A 20,590-nucleotide genomic window follows, 5' to 3' on the forward strand; every position below is an offset into this window, starting at 1 on the left:
TGATGTGCCGCAGTCGTCACCATCTGCATCTTCGACGTGTCGCAGTCATCAAAATCTCCATCTCCATCTTCGATGTACGAATCTTCATCTCCATCTTCGTCTTCCATGTGCTCCAGTTGGTCGAATCTCCATCTCCATTTTCGTCTTCGATGTGTCGCAGTCAATTGGATCTCCATCTTCGATGTGTTGCAGCCGATCGGATCTCCATCTCCATCTTCGATATGTGGATCTTCATCTCCATCTCGGTCTTTCATGTGCTGCCGTCGGTCGAATCTCCATCTCCATTTCTGTCTTTGATGTGCCGCAGTCGATTGGATCTATATTTACATTTTTGTCTTCGATGTGTTGCAGTCGATCAGATCTCCATCTCCATTTTCGTCTTCGATGTGTCGCAGCCGATCGGATCTCCATCTCTATTTTCGTCTTCGATGTGTTACAGCCGATCGGATCTCCATCTCCATTTTTGTCTTCGATCAAGCTTGGTGTGCTCCACCATATAAATTGACCAAACTTCGTATAACATTTTAATCACACTTATGTCCAAATGCATAGTATGATTAAATTGACATATTAACTAGAACCAAATCCAAGAACAAATTCACTTATTTCAGCTTATCGTTTTCAAGATTCACCCATCATATAAACGTGCACAAATCTCTAAAAGGAGACATTTGTTGAGCAAGAAATTTTGACCAATTAAATTACGCCACATCATCACAATAAATATGATGATGATTATACTTTTGTTTGAGTTTGGATAATTAAGTTTACTCAACCCAACTCAATTCATATCCAACAAAAAAATGGGCTCAAGCCCAAGTCGAATAAGCAGATGGGCCCAAGTTCAAACTCAACTCACAAATGGGCTCAAGTCCAAGCCCAACAATCAAATGGGCCCAAGTCCAAGTCTAGCAAGCAAATGAGCCCAAGTTCACCTAAAGCCCATGAAATTTCTCTATAAATAGAGACCATTGCCATTCATTTTAAAAGGGGTCTTTGGTTGAATAAAGAATTGAACCTCTGAAGTACTGAAGAATTGAAGATTCAAACTTCTACAAGCTCTCAAGACGTCAAAGTTCATATCAACCTGGAGATCAACAACTTCTGAAAGTTGGAAGATTAAACTTTCCTTGGGTTCCATAAGATCGAAGTTCAAATCAACTTGCAACTACAATATCCTAAAGATCGAAGATCAAAAAGTTATAAGTTTTAACTTGTATTCGAGAGAAAGCATCAAATGAGTAAATACTAGAGGTTGTATGCACAATATTCATCAATATATAAAGTTCAATTCCACGAAATACATTTATTCGAAATCTCGTGTGAACAGTGAGAATATGGTTAACCAAGTTTAAATATATAATGCAACAATACAAACGTAGTGACCATAATCACAAAATTTAAACCGAACTCAAACAACACATGAACATAAAATAAAAAGCAACATACCAACATTGTTTACTATCGAATAATAGTCCAAATCAAGTCATGGATTGGTCAAACATTATCTTTAGGAGAATATTACAAAGAAAAAAAAGTATGAAAAAGTGCATTTTATAAAATATTATTATAACTAAACTAAAAGTATTTTCTTGAATAACCTAAAAAATCTCATTTTTGTTTAACATTTTTTCTAAAAACTTCTTAAAATAAAAACACAATCGTGTTTTAAAATATATATTTTAAAAAATATTTATACGTACAAATTTCTTTTGTTTGTTATATATACTAAAAAATATTTTTATAAAAAATCTTCAAGACTAATCGATGACAACAACGGTCGTCGAAGTTGATTATCGGAAGTTCGTCGATGGAGTCACTAGAGATGATGGTGGGAGATTGGCCGACCATGATCATTGAAGATTAGCCTAAACCCAAAAGATAAATAATTTTTTTGTAATAAAAGTAAACTAACATTTGACTGAACAATTTTCTCTATTCCTTTTGACTTCTTTTGGATTTTTTTTCTTTTTCAAAATAAGAATGGTCACTTTGATTCTCAATTTTGTCGGATTATAATAATTTATACTCAAACACATATATAATAACTCGTACTATAATAATTTACACATAAACACAAATTATAATAACTAATATTATAATATTATGTACCCTAAACACGACTATAACAACTTAAACTATAATACTATGCACCAAACTTCTCCTAAAAGAATTTGTTTATATGAATATGATGTCTCTCTAAAGATGAAGAAACAATTTATTTATAGAGAGTGATATTGCAAAAAGTTAGTGAAACTTAGGAGTGAGCATTGACTTTAAAAAAATCAATTCAAACAATCGAAATTAACCAAATCTATTTATTATTTAATATTAAATAAAACAAACCGCTCATAGTAATTGTCTCGTTCCTAGATTTGGTCGATTTCCTAAACCTTAAGTCTATATTTTCATTCTATAGGTTTTGTTTACGCACTCGGGTGAAAAAATGGCGCCCAAGGGAAAGAAAACCAATAGCCCTACTAGCGACAGCGACGAGGACGAAACCTTCTATTACCGGTATCCCTCCGCCCCCTCTTCTGACCCGTCGCTGCCGTCGTCTTCACAGTCGCACTTCTCATCGCAATCGCACTCACACTCACACTCTTCCACTAAGTTCTGCGTGGTTCTGGCTGGTTTGGGTTTTTCCTTCGAAGTCTACTCTCTATGTTTCCAATTTCGACTATTCACTCACTAATTCCGACCTCCACACTCTTCTCCAACTTTGGTAAGATCGCTCGTGTTACGGTGTTGAAAGATCGACAGACTCGCAAGTCTCGCGGCGTTGCCTTCGTCCAGTTTATTTCTCAGGACGACGCGGTGAAGGCCGCGAAACAGATGCACGGGAAGATTTTGAATGGCCGTGTTCTTAAGGCTGCTATAGCGACTGATAATGGTCGTGCCGCTGAGTTTATAAGGAAGAGGGTTTATAAGGATAAGAGTAGGTGCTACGAGTGCGGCGCAATTGATGGGCATTTGTCTTATGAATGCCCTAAAAATCAATTGGGGCCAAGGGAGCGACCAGAACCGAAGCGGGTAAGAAGGGGTGGAGTTGGTGCTAGGCACGAGGAGGATTGGGGATCGGATGTTGGAGAAGGGTTTGAGGATGACAATTGGGCCTCGGTGGTGGACGGAGATGCAGACCAGAGACTCCTGACTGGCGGTGAGAACATTGTAGAGAAGAAAAAAGAGAAGAAAGCAAGTTATTTCAGTGACGAGAGCGACGAAGATGATTAACTGAGCCTGTCTCTTTGGGAAGAGTTTGTAAAAGGTGCGTGGTTTTTACTATTGTATTGTTTTTATCTGCCGTTCCATTATATTTTGAACCTCTATTTCTGGTTGATTTTGGTGCATGATTTTTGGGTGGCATTGTTAGATGAGATAAAGCTTACAGAGTTTAGATTTTGGGCTGCCGGGTGCGATAAGTAATAATGAGTTACAGGTATGTAGTCTACACTTCGTGGTAATGTCAGGAGTAGTCAGGATTGGAATACTAACTCTTAACCTATGGCACTTGCTCTCCACCAATAGGTTAGTAATTGAAACTAGAAATGTTATGTTGAATTCAAAGACTCTCTTTGGAGAGCTGAAATGTATGAGTTTAATTACAAATCGGCTCTAAAACGCTGAATCCAACCATTGGTTATTGATTACATTACATTACAATCTCATCCGATGACGGTCTACCGAATACCCAAGGATTTAGGCACCGCTGTTAACAGTATATGAGCACTACACTGGAATTTGGAAGTGGTAATAAATACTCATCTTCCAATGCCTCCTGTTTTCTTTTAAGAGTTAAGGATTTCTGCAGTCAGAGAGTATAAGTTGCTTATTCAATCTCATGAGCATGAGCAATATTTGTATTTTTGTACATTTTGGAATTCCCATATCATGATCTCGGCGTTTAATGCCAAGGGCTTGATTTCCCAATGTGCCAAGACTTGTCCAAAGGATTCTTTGATCAAACATTATTGTTATTATTATTCTTTTTGAGGAGACATTTCTTTTATCAGAAACATATAAATAATTTCATTGATGGGATGAAATTACAAAAGAGCACATATGCTGCGAGAGATTACAAAGATTATTCCATTGTGATATAAGAGAAGTAAGATTGTAATAATGAAAGTGTGGGGTGAATTTACACCAAGTGAAGGTTGTATACAAAAGATGATCGAAAAGTGAGTGAAGTCGGATTCCTTATCTTTGAAAGTACGATGGTGGCATTTGTTTCAGATGAGCCAAAAGAGAACTCTTCACTAAGATTAGATGAAAAGCAAGGGTGGGGAACTCCAGAAAACCCAAGGGACTTGGGAGAAAAATCAATCCAATGACATCAATCGATAATGAGAGTGAAGTCATTACTTAAACCTTTAAAGTGGATACACGTTCACCAATTTTAAGGTTCATACCTTGTGGTTTGGATCAGTGTTAGGTGGTCTGCTCTCTTCTAGTTAGCATCATAGTTCAACATTTTAACCTAATATATTGTAATCCTCTTCTTCCTACTGACTATTTGTCCATTTAGGCACATTTTCTAATAATTTTGCTTTTAGTTTTGTTTGTTTTCTTCTGTTCAAAGACTAGGAAAGAAAAAGTAGTTTTCAAGAACATTTTTATCAATTGTTCAAAGAAGTTTAGTCATAAGTAATTTTCATAAGCATAATTTTGTGAAACAAAATTGTTGCCAAATAGAGGCTTAAGTTTTTTTAGCTTTCAACTTGACTTTGTGATCAATCTCTTCATGTTTGAAAGAAGAAGGCATTTGCCACATTTTAGCGAAGAAGGCATTTGCCACATTTTAGCTTTCTCCCCTTTACCACTTTGTTTTAGTGGAGCTACGTGAGGAAAAGGTGCCATGTCTCTGAACTATTTTGATTTATCATTCATATAATTTCTTACTTCTAAATCTCTGATGTACCGCAAAAAATATTGCTAATATATTTGAATCTATCTATTCTATAACTTATATTCTTGCACTTTCAATGCTTTGATCATAGTCACAAGATGTGTGTGGAAACAACAAAATGCAACCTTAAACATATTTGGTTAAAGAAATATTCGATATCACTGATTTCAACTTTTGATTATCACTGATTCATCTATAATTTTGGCTGGATCCATGATCTTCCTAACTCATAGTAGTATATGTTTATCATAACCAATACGTCTTACTGTCGTTACAACATCTTTGTGGGTTTTTGTTATTGTTTTGCTTTGTTTTAGCTGTTGGTTTATTTGACTAGTGACTTACATGAGATTTAGTCTACCTTGACATTTCTCATAACACGACCCGTCCTTGTCTTCTGAGCTAAGAGGATCAGGCTTAGTCAAGTCTACCGTCACATTTCAATTTAATGATCTATTATGTTTGATTTTTCGTGAATTTGTGTTACTTAATATGATCTATTTTGTTTCTCGCTTATCAAATAATTGGAATCAAGAGGAGATTTGTTTAACATTTGATGAGAATGGTGATGCGTTAAAGATTCGATTTTATTGCCAAGTGTCTTCGTGAGATTATGTCTTTCGGTAGTGTTGAAAGAGCTACTGTTTCTAATTTTGGTTCATTTCTTGTTATGGGAGATTGGTTTAAGATATGGAATAAATGTAGTTCATTTCAGGGTAATAATGTTGCAAAGCTTTTTAATATTCCTTCACACAACCATGGTTCCCTGTATTCAGTCACCTTTATTTTCTTGTGGCAGGCTACATTAAGATATATCAAGGTTGGAGACCAAAGTTGAGAGGCTAAAGTCGGTAGTACAAGTTAAAGATAGGGAGATTGCAACAGTTACACGAATAGTACAATCTCGAGACTTGTCTAAATTCTATGATTTCTCTCTATTTAACATTGAACAAGGAAGTTCTTTTCCACAGGAAGCCAAAGGTAAGGCTGCTTTTAAAGCTCAAATTGACAAGCTACAGTAGGAAAATGTTGAACTCCAGAGAAGGGTTATTGGCAATCAGGTTATGGTAGTTGGATGCTGTGAGATAGATACTAGTTTCTATGTAATAATTTTAGTACTAATGTTGTTTTCTGTTTGTGTGCAAAGCAAGTAAGAACTCAACAAATACATGAGATGAAGAAGAAAGAAAAGGAGTACATCAAATTGCAGGTGAGAACCTACAGGGTATAGGAATACCTACAGGAAAGCTGGATATGTATGTTGCTGCTGCTGGCATAAACCCTCAAAGAGTATGTTTTTCTTAGACAAGCTCAACGCCCTCCCTTCATCCAATGGTTGTTTATCCAACTTGATTTCAATCAGTTGTGGCTATTGTTTTAATTGTTTATAGGATTGCCTGCATTCAGATTGTTTTATCTTCTCATGTTGGGCTACTTCCAAGAAATTTTTTAAGCGAAGGGTGGATAATAGCTCGCTTGTTTAGTCTAAACTTGGGGGATTTCAAATTTTGCCCAAATTTCAAAATTTTTCAAAAGTTTTTCATTACAATAACGAGCATCATAACTTCTTAGATCTTGCATAAAAGGCATGACTGTCAACCCTTGAGCACTAAGCTCGGGTTTGTGACGTGAGATTCTGAATTTTGAGAATAAGCTTATGTCCTTTTTGTTTTTGCTAAGTTTCAACTAATACACTCGGTATTTATCTTTGTGCTTATGTGATAGATTTGTTATGCACTGTAGTGATGTGGGGTGTTTCCTTATTTTCTGCATCTTAACTACCTTATTTCCTGCATTTTAACTATCTTATTTCCTGCATCTTAAATACCTTATTTTCTGCATCTTAAATACCTTATTTTCTGAATCTTAGTTGGTACTGAAATTTGGTTTGTTTCAGTGAAAGAGGCACTATCAGCATTGACATGTACATGTGATTTTAGGCATGAACCAGGAGAGTGAGAGTTTTAGTGTGCCGTGTTTAGAATTTGCCGATATCTTTTTCCCGTTCCAGCAAGTATTCCTGATTGTGGGGGTAACTCTCAAGTCTGCAGTCTTTTCTTCATGAAATTTGTAGATTATCTAAGAATACTAATATCATTTAATGTTGACATTTTTTTAGCAACTTTTCTTAACCCCACTTTTTGAATTTCATTAAGTTTACTCTTGTTTAATTGACAGATTCTTCCAGTAATGCTAGATATTGGTACTAACAACGAGAAGTTACTTAATGATTCTCTTTGTAAGTGAAAGGGAAACCTTCATGTCGTTTATCTCCATATTTTCCATGTAATGTATTGTGCTTATATTGATCTGTTTCTGTTGTCAATGGCGATATATTTGGGTTTTTTGTTGTTGTTGTGGTGGTGGTGGTGAAATATTTTATTTAAGTCTCTAGTTAATATTTATGCTTACTTAACAGAAAATTTGTTGCTTGAGCTTGCTTCATTTGGTTCTTTTACTTGTTTAAGTCCTCCTCTAACTAATTATACATTTCGTCCTTTTACTTGTTTAAGTCCTCCAAAAAGTATTCATTACTTTAATAAATTCCCTCACCAGCATCATCACCTCTTATTCAACAAACTGTTTTTTCCCAAAAGCAAAAAAGGAAAAAAAAAAAAAAGATAAAGACAATCAAGAACAACCATCAACTACATGAAAAAAAAAAGAGAAGAAAAAGATAGCTACCGAAAAACATTACTACCCATTTTCATTATCATCATCCTCTACTATGCTTTTCCACCTTCTTCTAACCCATTTTTCCATTGCAGGATTTATTGGAGTTGAGGAGTCCCACAATCTTTATGTTCTGTTTGTTTTTCCATCACTTTTTCAAGGCTGTTCAATTGGAGTTCCATCTTCAGGTAATATTAATGTGTTTGTTTCTAAGATAATTTTGTTAAACACTTGTTTTTGTTGTCCCCATCCACCAGCTGTTTGTGAAATGCCGCATTGAATAATTTTGTGGGTTCTTGGGAAGCGTGTGATCTATGTGTTGTGGAATTTGTATAATTAGTTAGAGTGATTTAGGAAAACTTTTGTATTTGTAGTTGAATAGATAATTCATTCCATATTTAGAGCATGATTAAGAGTTATTTTGAAATTGTTAAAATTACTTCAAAAGATATTTGGATAATTTAAATGACTTTCTATTGTATGTTGATCACGTTTGATAGATCGAAAACTTTTCTTCTTCTTCTTCTTCTTTGTTTCTTCCTGCTGCCTATTTGACCTGCAACTTTGAGTGTAGTTGCTTGGCTGTCTAATTGCCACCACTCAAAGTCACTCCTTCGCCTTCTTATCACTCTTAATTTTCTTGACAACAAAGTCAAACTGCTACAGAACAATCGAATTTTCGTTTGATTAATTTTCTATCCACAGGAGGCTTTTGTATGTTGATCACCCTTGTTTTCTTTGAAAAGTTTAAAATTCCATACACGATATATTGGGAAACTTTCACATTCTCGGGACATTAAAAGCTCAAGAGCATTGATTTTGAGCAAAATAAAAATGAAAATCCCTTTTAATTTCCAGCAACACCATATTTGAAGTTCATTGTATTTTCTTCTTCCAACTACAGGTTGACGTGATTGTCTTGACAGATGGAAGTCGTATTCTTGGCCTCGGTGACCTTGGAGTTCAGGGAATAGGAATACCTAGATTGGAGGGAGAAGAGTATCTATCTATTGTTGATGAATTTATGGAAGTCGTGCATACATGTTGGCCTAAAGCTATTGTTCAGGTTTATTGGTTAGATATCAAATTTTTAACTGTGTTCACTGCCAGTAATCAGTATCGTAATCTCGCAATTTGATTTTGAATGATGCCAGTTTGAGGATTTTCAAATGAAATGGGCTTTTGAAACATTACAACGTTATCGTAAGAGGTTCTGCATGTTCAACGATGACATACAAGTGAGTAGTTCATGTTGTATTCATGCAGTTGATAATTACTTAAAAGGACATTCATTTTCGTTTATTTCATTTCATAAAGGGAACTGCTGGTGTTGCTCTCGCTGGACTATTGGGAAATGTGAGAGCTCAAGGGCAGCTATTGAGTGATTTTGTTAACCAAAAGATAGTAGTGGTAGGGGCTGGAAGGTATTGTCAGCTGTTTAACTTTAACATTTTCTCCAAATAGCAATACTGCTAACTATTTAGGGATCATAAGCCTTGTCCTCTTTGTTGAAACAAAAGTGGTTGTTTGAAAGAGGATTACTATTACTATTACTATTACTATTACGTGAATATAAGAGAAATGAAAACTTTGGAAACTATAGTTCAATCCTTTTGGTTTAACCTTCATTTGTTTCAACATGCTGTTTTTTCTCCTCTTTCAACTTCAGTGTTGGGCTCGGTGTTCTTAACATGGCTATTCAGGCTGTTTTGAGAATGGTAGGGAACAACGATTCTACTGCAAGAAATCGATTTTTTTTCTAATAGACAAAGATGTAAGAATCTTTTTCAAACTTTCATTTCTCAATTTATGCATCAGTCTGTCCAAGTTTTTCCTTCCATGAGAGTTACTGATTTCAGAAACCAATCGGATGGGGTTTGGAATTTGGGTAGCTTTATTATGGGTTAATTTGTATGACGCAGTTTCGTGTGAAAAGTATGAGGCAGTTGAAGAAGTTAAATGACTTGTGGTGGTAGTAATCAGTGTCAAACTCATGTGGTTTTTAACTTACAAAGAAAGAGGAAAAATATCAACTTAGTCCGATGCAGATTAGGGTTTTAAGTCTTCTATCTAATTGTTTGTGTGATAAATGCAGTTACTTTATCAAAAACAAAGAAGAAAAGGAAGGGACCACAAGATTCTTTAGTATTTTAATTTTATTGCATTACATTATATTCAATCTTCATTTTTCTTGGTTGTGCTGCAAATGGTGTTTCTTCTATTATGGATTTGCATTATACAACATTGCCATATTAAGTCATAAAGTTATGAAAATTAGAAACACACCCTTTGTAGGAGAGAACATGATCCTTCCTTTGAAGTAAATTGAGAGAATTTCCTCTACTGCCTCAATTTTAAGGCTTGAGGTTTGAAGAACAAGGATGAATAATCAATGAAAAAGGAATGAAGAGGTTTCTCGTTTAGGGAAAATAGCGATTTTTCGTTTTTCATACTTCCAAAACGACACAAGTATGAACTTATTGTGTATTAAATTGATCGAGAGGCCTTCCAATTGTTTGTTAATCTATAGTTTCTGTCTCTATTTTAATTAACTGCTACATGTAGAAGCCTAACTAACTTAGTTAGAGTTCTATCAAAAAAAGGAAAGAAAAAAAGGAAGAAGAAAGATCATGTGATAAATTTATAGAAATGCCATGCAATTATTTTCTAACTATTAATTTATGTTTCTGTGGTAAATTACTGCTACTAGAAATCTAATTGTGTTCGGTTAGTTAGACTTCATGGGTTTGATTTTTTTTTTTTTTTTTGTTAAAGAGGTTCCATAAGTATACCGATGGTTTTGAAATTTTGATTTGATGCATGTCTGAGAAATTTCAAGGCTAAATTATACAGAATACCCATAAACTTTGTACTTTATATAAAAATACCATTGAAAATACACTCAAAACATAAACTACCAAAAGTGTTAAAAATACAGTTAATATAATTATCCTAATTTTAGTAATAAATGAAATTGAGAGAACTTTCTTTGATTTTCAGGAACAAGGATGAATAATCAATGAAAAAGGAATGAAGAGGTTTATCCATGCAAGCTTCAAACCAAAGCCAAGGATGTCGATCCTTCCAGGGGAGTCCAAAGTTCTCCCTTATTTTTCTCCCTTTATTTTGATTTTCAAAAGTTTGCAATTTTTTAAGTGGGGGTGGGCAATTGCTTGCATGTTTAGTCTAAACTTGGAGGTTCAAATTTTGCCCAAATTTCAAAATTTCTAAAAAAAATTTCCTTACAATAATGAGCACTATACCTTCTTAGATTACTTAGATCTTGCATAAAAAGCATGACTAGCAACCCTTGATCACTGAGCTTGGGCTTGTGATGTAAAATTCTGATTGTTGATGAGTATATGTGCTGAAATTTGAGAATAAGCTGCCGTGTTTTTTGGTTTAAGCCCATTTTTAGCGATATCTTATGGAGATGTGAATGCATGATTGAGAAAATGGTATGTGTGTTGTGAATGCTTGATTGCATGCATATAATAAATAAGTGCATGGATACTTTTCTAGCTTTGTCTTCCTTTGTTTCTTTGCCATGACTTACCTATGATGCGCTTAGTCCAAACCTAGCCTAGATAGAGTTAAAAAAGGATAGGAGGTACTCTTTAGAAATTGAGATGGTTTTAACAAATTTGTCTTGTCAAACATGAGTTTGGAGCCTCTTGTCTAGCCACAATGAACTAAATCCCTTTAGAAAGGGTGGGCATTAACAAATCTTGTTGTCACTTCGAAGGGAGCAGTCAAACTTAGAAACTAAGTGTAGAACCATAGAAAGGTTACCCCATCGGTTATTGTGTGCGTACCAAAGAAAGAAAAGAGAGACTTGCAAATGTAAAACTTAAGACAGCGAGACAATTAAGAGCTAAAAAAAACAAAGAACATATGCATTATACATCAGAAAAATCCCATAAAAAAATGAAGGGAAACTTCACTTTTGGCCTAACCAAAAGCAGACCACCTACTCTTAGCGTTCTAGACATAGCATTGAGTTTGATGAGGGCTTTGAAAAGAGGAGGAATCCTCCCCGTTCCACACTAGGGGAAAAACGAGACTTGTCACTCCGAAGGGAGCAGTCAAACTTAGCATTGAGTTCAAGGTATCCTTCTTAGATTCTTGAATCATGACTACATTAGGACTACAATGAGCACCATTGTTATGGATCAAAATAAAGTTCCAAATGTTCATCCAATCGTGCCATCAAATGTGTCAGAAGGAAATATTCATGTTAGCATTGGAAAGACGTCAATAGCAGTGGAAAGAATTGAAGAAAAAAGTGAAACAAAAGTGAATGGAGACAGGAAAATGAAATTATCCCAGAAAAGCCAACAATGTGTAGCAAATGGTACAAACAAGAGTTGAGAAAAGATGGGGCGTGATTTCATGGTTTCAAATGGGAAGTCATCATGTGTATTTAAGGGGAAAATATTTTGTTTTTCTAGTTCCTTTCCAGAAGATCGGGTATGTTGTAAAGATTCTTTCCTCTTATTTCAAACAGCATGATTAATGTACACTATGCACTTTAGGTTTTAGATGTATTATTGTGGTAAATAGCATCCATTTTTTAAAAAAATAACAAAGTAGAAGCCCTGTATTCAATATCATTACTGATTAAGAGTAGTTCATTACTGCTCCAACTCCATGATTTTAAAAGCAAGTCAATGGTGCAGATAGGATTCTAGATCTACCGTTTCTTTAACACTCCGATCCTGTTAAGAGAATGATATAAACAAAATGGAAAAATTACCTTTTTAGTCCCCAATTTTATAGAAATAGGTTTATCCTTGAGTTTTCAAAATGTACTCTTTTAATCCTTGAGTGCTTAATGTTATACTGGAGACTCTCAAAACCAATTTTTAGAAGAAGTTATTCTACCTTAAAAATGTATAAAGTTATATTGGGGACTTTCTAAACCAATTTTTATAAACTTAGAGACTAAAAAGGTGCATGACCAAATGGGTCTATTTTTCTAAACCTGGAGACTAAAAATGTACATTTTTAAAACTCAAGAACCAAACACACGTGTTCTTCAAAACCAAAACTTGGGGAGTAATTTTCCTAAAAAATTTAAGATAGTGCCAAATGTCATTTAGCATGTGAAATAATTACGATTTTCATTTTTCATTTGAGGAATATGCCTTCAAATTTTTTTTACATTTTATTTTTGAACACTAACAAACATGCATCAACTTTTGACTTCCATAATCCCAAATATTTTTTATGTATATTTTGAGATCATATTTGAAATTCTCCTACTAGAGAGCTGAAATTGTTGAATGGATAAATCAAGGGGGAGGCGAGGTTGTTGAAGATCACATGAAGCAGAAAGTGCACTTCACTGTTGAATGTCATGGTGGGATACCAAGGAGTACAGACGTTCATAGTACTTATGTGTCAAGTCATCGGTTCGATCATGTTTAGAGGTAAGCGATAATTAATTGTCTTATTTGTGATTTCCGTTTTAGAGCTCTACTATTGGGTTTTGTTTGTGTTTCCCTTTTTGGACATAAAAGTCCACACAAGGTTGAATAGCATATTTTGTTTCATTTAGCCACTGCAAGTTTGGATTGTGTTTGGGTTGGAGCTTTGAATTTTGAGGGACTTTAGTTTTGTGTTGAGCCACGCTCTTATAATATGAAGGATGGATACTGTTTTTTCCAAAACCAAACGCACATCAGTTTTCTAAGATTACAACAACTGTCCTCCCAGTGTAAAAAAAGGTATCCTCAAACCAACCAAAAGAAGGGGAATATGTGAGCAAGATTTATAGTTAATAAATCATCAAAAGTAAATTAGAGTTGACTCGAGAACTCTTGCTGATGTATAGGAAAAGCAGACAAGGTATGGGAATATAAATTAAAACAGCCTTTAGATGAAAAGGGCTGCTACAACTGATCCTACCTCAAATGGCGGTACCAAAATATAGGACTTGAACCTCAGTCTTCTCCCTCGCCCGTTGTTCTTGGCAATGTTAAAGTATCTCAATTCGTACACATTCATCTCCTTGTTTGAAGCAATAACTCAAAGCCAATCTCTAATGTTGTGTTTCTTGAAATTCTTCTTAGCCAAGTATTTAAGATTCCTCTTGGAGAAGTAGCTATTGGAGTTGATGTTGATCTTGTTCTTGTCCTGAGTGATAGTGACTGAGTCATCAAGTGTCTCTGCCACCCCAGCTTTGTTGGTCTGATGAGGTGATGGCCGTGATCTTGTCCTCAACTGGCATCACACAATCAAATGGTCACATCCTTATTTTTTCCCTTTGGGCCACCAGATGCAGCTGGTCGATGACTCATTCTGCTTCTGCTCTGCTACTTGTTTCCCTAACTCTGCATCTGTATAGAACAATTGGCATAAATGGTGGATACTATTAAATTGGAAAATGGAGATTCAATCAGTTCTATCATTTTGACCTTTTGATGTTAATGGGAAGGTGGTAACATAAATTTACCTTCTCAGACTATCCATTAAGGTTGGTCTGAAAAGAAAAGGGTGGTCTATCTTGGAAAACATATTTGGTTGTTCTCTTTTTTCTTCACTCTGTCTACATTTTGGAAATATGAGTGCTATCATTGTGTGAGAGGTTTCTTTATTGACAAAATTAATTGGAGTTCAACATTTGAAGAAGTCTTTCTATGACTGTCCCTTGAACTTCAAAGGTTTGCACTCCATCTCTGTGCCAAACAAATAGATGCTTCTTATATATTTTTCTCTGGAATTGAGAAAGTATTGATGCACACTTCTGTTAAATGCGTTAAATTACGGCTTTGAAGCCAATTTTGAATGGATAGCTGGGTAGAAACTGCCATTATTGATGAAATTTGATACTACTGATGATTTTTAATTTTAATTTTATATTATTATTAATTTCGTAGCCTAATTATGTTTAACTGATATTTGAAATGAGAATTGAATATTTATCTTGTTTTAATTACAGCTGAATGGATATATGAGTGTGTCAGCCAGGTACCTTTGCGATTTTGTTGCTTTTCAATTATATATGTTCACGTACATGCATATCCTGATAGAATTCTAGACCCATTGTGTTGATATTTCTTCTCTTAGATATGGAATGATTTTGTTTGAATACAAAACTTTCAGAGAAAGATTGTCTCTCTTGATTTGTATCGCCCAAAAGAAGTTAAAGCTCAAGACAGAGCGACAGGCTTATGCACTGTCAGCCAATTTCCTACTCAAGCTGCCCCAATGATAGCCAATGAAAGCATATCCCAGTTTCCTATCCATTCTGCCATTCCGAGAGACCAATCAGCTGGAACTAACAGTAGCTTTATAGGAGCAGCTGAACGAATAAGTTCTACGAAGAAAAGTGCAAGTTCTTTGACGAAGCCATAGAAAAGCATTCACTTTTGTTGGAAACAGATCCACTCAATCTGACTGCATTTTGAATTCCACAAAACAAACTACATCAAATTCTTCTGTAGTAACTTCACACGTTCCTGATGTCGCTTCCGCAATTGAGGACTTGTTGGAGCAGACAACTAAGGTAAAATCTGGTTTGAGCTACAATTCCATTACTTCATTCCATTTTTATTTTATTTTTTCCTTCAAATCCTTTTGTTTTCCTTTCTTTTTAAGATTCAAGATCAGAAGTCACCTGGAAAGACTGGCTGCGATAAAAGTATATCCTTCTATTAGGATTGATGTTTTTTATGTTTAAACTTTTGGTTTCGTTTGCATTTGGTTTAATCCTTAATGGTACCAGATTTTCCTACCAGACTGTTCGCTTGTTGGTCAAGACCATTCAAAAACTTCTCCAATTGGTGCTTTATCTAACCAGTGGTCAAAAAGGTAATTTTTGCCGTTGTCTCCTTGATCTTCTTATGGAAAGACCATGCTGAATTGAAGTGTTTAACAAGAACGGTCGCTGCCTGGAAATATAGTGAGACCATTCAACGAAGTCGTTATGAAAGAGTTTATTTTCACTATAAGAGAAATATTTTTTTTATATTCTTTTAGTCTCTACTGATGAATTGCTTCCTAGAACAATATAATTTATAATTTCTTTCAAAATAGGTTCGTTTGAGTAATAGTGTTAATTATAAAACTCAAATCACACCGTTTGCAATGCTTGAAAACCAGTATTCACAAATAAATGCTATCCTTGAGCATTAACTTTTTTCATGGGACATTTGCAAAAATGGTAAAACAAGTTATAACTTTATTATTTGTGAAAATGATCAAATAAAGTCCAGCCCACCCATATAAAAGTCTGGATTTGATTATTTTTGCTATATTTTCAAAATCACAAACCTTAAAGACATTTTTGCAAAATACCTAAACTAATTTGCCACCCAATATAGTTTTCCTTTTTCATTTTAGAAAAACCAGGTTTGGAAATAAAGGCAGTAGGTTATTTCTTTAAAAACTAGCCATTAAATATCCCTGTATTCTAAGTGGATCTTAGCATAATGCAAGCTTTAGTGTTTTTTCGAGAAAGACTATTATGTTCGAACACAATTCAATTTTGCCTTTATAACTTGGTTTTTGAGACCTTTGTGTCTTGTATTTTCTCAGAGCTGAAAGAAAAGAAGATGTCGGCAATTCTACTACTGAAGATGGGACTGTGGGCATATATGATGGCTTTAGTGAAACACAAACAGAGTCTCAGGTGTGTGCTATGCAATCCAGAAGGGGGAATGCAACTATACCCAATTCATAATTGTATTTGGAACACTAATAATTTTAGCACAAATTCCATCTTTCCATTCTCTAAGACATATAAACCTTATCCCTCTCACTCTATACCTTGGCTATAGTGCTCTTGCAACATATTAAAATTCTCGTAATTAAAAATTCATACACAATTTAAATTAAATTAAACATCAAGACCCCTAATGAATATGAATCTCTGTTCATTTTTCTTTTTATTAATAAACAAAAGTTTTTAGGTCCACTTCTTTCAACAACCTCCTCAGGGATCCTTAATTATCTCTTTCCATGTTCATAACTACTCTAGTCATGCAAAGATTAGGGTTCATGGCCAATCAACAATTAATCTGTGATCAAGATATTATAAACGTTATTCACATAAAAACATGAAAAGATTAAGAGCAAATAATCAGATGCATTACAAAGAGTAATTCATAAACTTTGTCTTCATCTATCCCTAGGATTAAGAGTTTAGCTACCCCATACTTCACAATCTAAAACACAAAACTCAATACAAAACCCATAACAAAAATTAAAGGAGAAGAAAAAGAAGAAGAAAAGCTAGTGATTCGTATTATTATCAGACTGTGTATAACAGTATGTGTTTTTTAATATTCTTTGTTTCCAGCTCCAGTGTACCAAAATATTATCACAAACTCCACAATCCTTCTCTTTCCAATCCCTAAACTAAAAGATAATAGATTTAAACAATAAATCAAGTTATTCGAGGTACTTGGATCCTCCCTTCTTGAGATCACAATCTCAAGCCCTAAAACCCAAATATTGCTTCTCTTCTCCATTCCCCTATCCCTCTATTTATAACCAAATATAACCCACTCCCTAACTATTTATGCCCTCAATACCCAAATAACCCCTAATACCGATCCTATTCGTCTCAAGGTGGTTTCAAAATGTAGACCATTTTGGAGGGGGCGGTGACTGCATTTTTACCATCTTTATTTAATTTCATCTATGTAGAATGCCATAACTCACAGGTTGATGACGGTGAATGGGAGCTGTATCCACAAGTAACTGCTCTATGCATTGGAAATGCTAAATACTTGACGGTGGTATGAAAATTGTGCCAAATGCCGATCCTTCCAACAGGAGTCTAGAGGTATAATTCGTTTCTGTGGGATTTTATTTGATCACTTTTTCCTTGTCTTCTTAACTATGTGATGCTTTTCTTTGCAGGTAGTAATTCTTCAGGATTTCAAGTGGTATGACTTTATTCTGAATTTACACAAAATATACAATGGGACATATTTGACGGTGAAAAACGTAACATCAAGAAGGTTAGTCATCTCTTTAAAAATTATAATGTGCCTAGATTTTCCATTTTGTATTTCAATTTTCTCTCTCCAACGGTCTGTTTTATGTTGGAGACTTGTGGAAGCAGAGGTGAAGAAACTATAATTGAACTGGATTTGCATGGAGCATTGTGATTTTCATTTCTGTCAAGTTTTTGCTTGAGAAAAACTTACACTCAAACTTATATGAGATGCTTTATTTACCTAGCAGAGAAGCCCTAAGAAAAGTAATATTGTTAAGTGTCTTCGTGAGATTATGTCTTTCGGTAGTGTTGAAAGAGCTGCTGTTTCTAATTTTGGTTCATTTCTTGTTATGGGAGATTGGTTTAAGATATGGAATAAATGTAGTTCATTTCAGGGTAATAATGTTGCAAAGCTTTTTAATATTCCTTCACACAACCATGGTTCCCTTTATTCAGTCACCTTTATTTTCTTGTGGCAGGCTACATTAAGATATATCAAGGTTGGAGACCAAAGTTGAGAGGCTAAAGTCCTTTTACATGTATTGGTGCTTTCTTGATACACTCAAATATTCTCTATTATTACTTGTTTTCTCCACTGATATGTATCATAAGACCTTTTACATGTCTTCATCAACATGATACTTAAAATACAAAGCTCAACCTCTTTTTTGCCACTCCATGGCATGAGTATCCTGGCCCATTAGTCATTTTTCTTGAAAACTTAAACCAGGTTATGGAAGGCATATTTGAGAGTGTTTTTAGAAACTAGTTAACAAAATTGATTTTTATTAATAAATGTTTTGTTAAAGTGATTTTCATGTGTTTGTGTGTGTATACTTTTAAAAGTGATTTTGTAACATAAAAAGTAATTTCCAATGACTCGAAAACATGTTTGGAACTTAACAGAGGTAGGAAAAATTCAAATGGAAAAATAGACATGGTATGTTGGCTTGTCTGATTCTTACTTGTTTTCTTTTATTTATTTTTTTGAAAAATTTGATGAGATATGAGATTAGTTTGTTGTTGATTGTTCTATCATTATGGTTTTGATCTTAACTATCTTTTTCTCTCTCTCTTTGGTCTTTTGTGTTGCTTTTGATTCTATATGTTCTTAATTTTAATGTCTTGGGTCTTTGTCGATGGTGGAGATTAGAGATGCTTGTGTTCTTAAGAAGATAATGGAAGAATTTTTTATTTGTATTATGTGAGATTGTTTTGAGTTTCATTTTGCATTTGTTGGAATGGAAAGAAAAATTACTCTGTTATCCATGCATAGTTAAGTTTTAGCTAAGTGTCTTCGTGAGATTATGTCTTTCGGTAGTGTTGAAAGAGCTCCTGTTTCTAATTTTGGTTCATTTCTTGTTATGGGGATTGGTTTAAGATATGGAATAAATGTAGTTCATTTCAGGGTAATAATGTTGCAAAGCTTTTTAATATTCCTTCACACAACCATGGTTCCTTGTATTCAGTCACCTTTATTTTCTTGTGGCAGGCTACATTAAGATATATCAAGGTTGGAGACCAAAGTTGAGAGGCTAAAGTCGGTAGTACAAGTTAAAGATATGGAGATTGCAACAGTTACACAATAGTACAATCTCGAGACTTGCCTAAATTCTATGATTTCTCTCTATTTAACATTGAACAAGGAAGTTCTTTTCCACAGGAAGCCAAAGGTAAGGCTGCTTTTAAAGCTCAAATTGACAAGCTACAGTAGGAAAATGTTGAACTCCAGAGAAGGGTTATTGGCAATCAGGTTATGGTAGTTGGATGCTGTGAGATAGATACTAGTTTCTATGTAATAATTTTAGTACTAATGTTGTTTTCTGTTTGTGTGCAAAGCAAGTAGGAACTCAACAAATACCTGAGGTGAAGAAGAAAGAAAAGGAGTACATCAAATTGTGTGTGAGATACCTTTTAGTTATTTTTCGGTTCTAGGCTCAAGTTGGATTCAGGTTATATAGGAGTTTTTGTATGTCTAAACCAAGTCAAGTCTTAATGGAGAAAAAGAAAGCATCTATATCAGGAACGGAGATAATGAATTTGCTACAAGTATATTTTAGTTATTTATCAATATTTTACCCATAATGGATCATTCCTTTCATTTACTGGCTTTTGTAATGTATGATATGAACAGAAAGAGGGGTGACGACGTGGAACTTGGAATGGCAAGAAAACTGATAACGATTTCTATAAAAGGATAGTATGTTAAAACCTCTATTTTAAATGTTTGTGCATGAGCATGATTGTTAGTGGTTAAATAAAATATTCTCATAATTGTCTCATGGTTAGGTGGATGCTTATGAAGTTAAAAATCAAGAATTGACGTCAGAGAATGCTTATTAAAGACATTGACCAGTAAATGCAGGTTTGCAACAATTTTGTTATTGTCTGTGTTTTAAGTTTACTAAATTTTTATCAAATAAATTTTGGAAGGGGTGGTGAGCATGCAATAAAACAAGTTTGTAGAATGCATCTATTCCGTCTTATTAATTTTGTGATATTGAGGTTTTTTGCCATTCTTTTATTGAATTATTTTTGTGAATTTTAATTCTTGAAGTTCATTGTTTTATTGGTTTATTTGATAGACAAAAAAACCCCCTAAATTTGTATCAGATATGGTTTTAGTAATTTGTTTTCTTAAGATTCATCCCTTACATTTTGTTTAGTTAATTATTCCTTGTTTGGTATAATTAATTTTTTTTGAATTATTTGTTTGTTTTTATTTTTATTTTTTTGTTTGAAAGAGCTTTTGTGATCAAATTTCTTTAACTTTGTTTGATCGATGATGAATGAATGAGAATAGAGGAAGGTCATACTAGTTCGCAAACTAAATGAAATAACATGTTTAACACTACTCATGCATTGTTGATACTACAAACTGAAGAACATTAGGTTTTCTTATAATGGACTTGAGATATGCGGCATCTTTTGGAAACATTACATTTTTTTCAGTCAGTTATGCAAGCATGACTGGTATTTTTGAATCTCATTAGTCTATTCGTAGACATTTGACCCTTCTGGATGTTTATAATTGTAGTTTGTGTTTACTCCATTTATTC

General features: G+C 34.2%; 1 protein-coding gene and 1 pseudogene across 1 annotated transcript; both read left to right on the forward strand.

Moving 5' to 3' along the window:
- The first annotated feature begins 2,436 nt into the window (after positions 1-2,436).
- Positions 2,437-20,159, forward strand: LOC116405782 (annotated as a pseudogene).
- On the forward strand, positions 3,368-9,357 carry LOC116405783 (NAD-dependent malic enzyme 59 kDa isoform, mitochondrial-like). The gene is made up of 10 exons (XM_031889573.1): positions 3,368-3,439; positions 5,709-5,805; positions 5,881-5,970; positions 6,057-6,199; positions 6,807-6,941; positions 7,678-7,770; positions 8,487-8,648; positions 8,737-8,820; positions 8,900-9,006; positions 9,252-9,357. The coding sequence occupies exons 5-10, from the start codon at positions 6,852-6,854 to the stop codon at positions 9,343-9,345; spliced, it is 630 nt and encodes a 209-aa protein (XP_031745433.1). The 5' UTR covers positions 3,368-3,439; positions 5,709-5,805; positions 5,881-5,970; positions 6,057-6,199; positions 6,807-6,851; the 3' UTR covers positions 9,346-9,357.
- Positions 20,160-20,590: the final 431 nt, after the last annotated feature.

This window comes from Cucumis sativus, unplaced genomic scaffold, assembly GCF_000004075.3.
Source record: "Cucumis sativus cultivar 9930 unplaced genomic scaffold, Cucumber_9930_V3 scaffold31, whole genome shotgun sequence".
NCBI classification, from domain to species: Eukaryota; Viridiplantae; Streptophyta; class Magnoliopsida; order Cucurbitales; family Cucurbitaceae; genus Cucumis; species Cucumis sativus.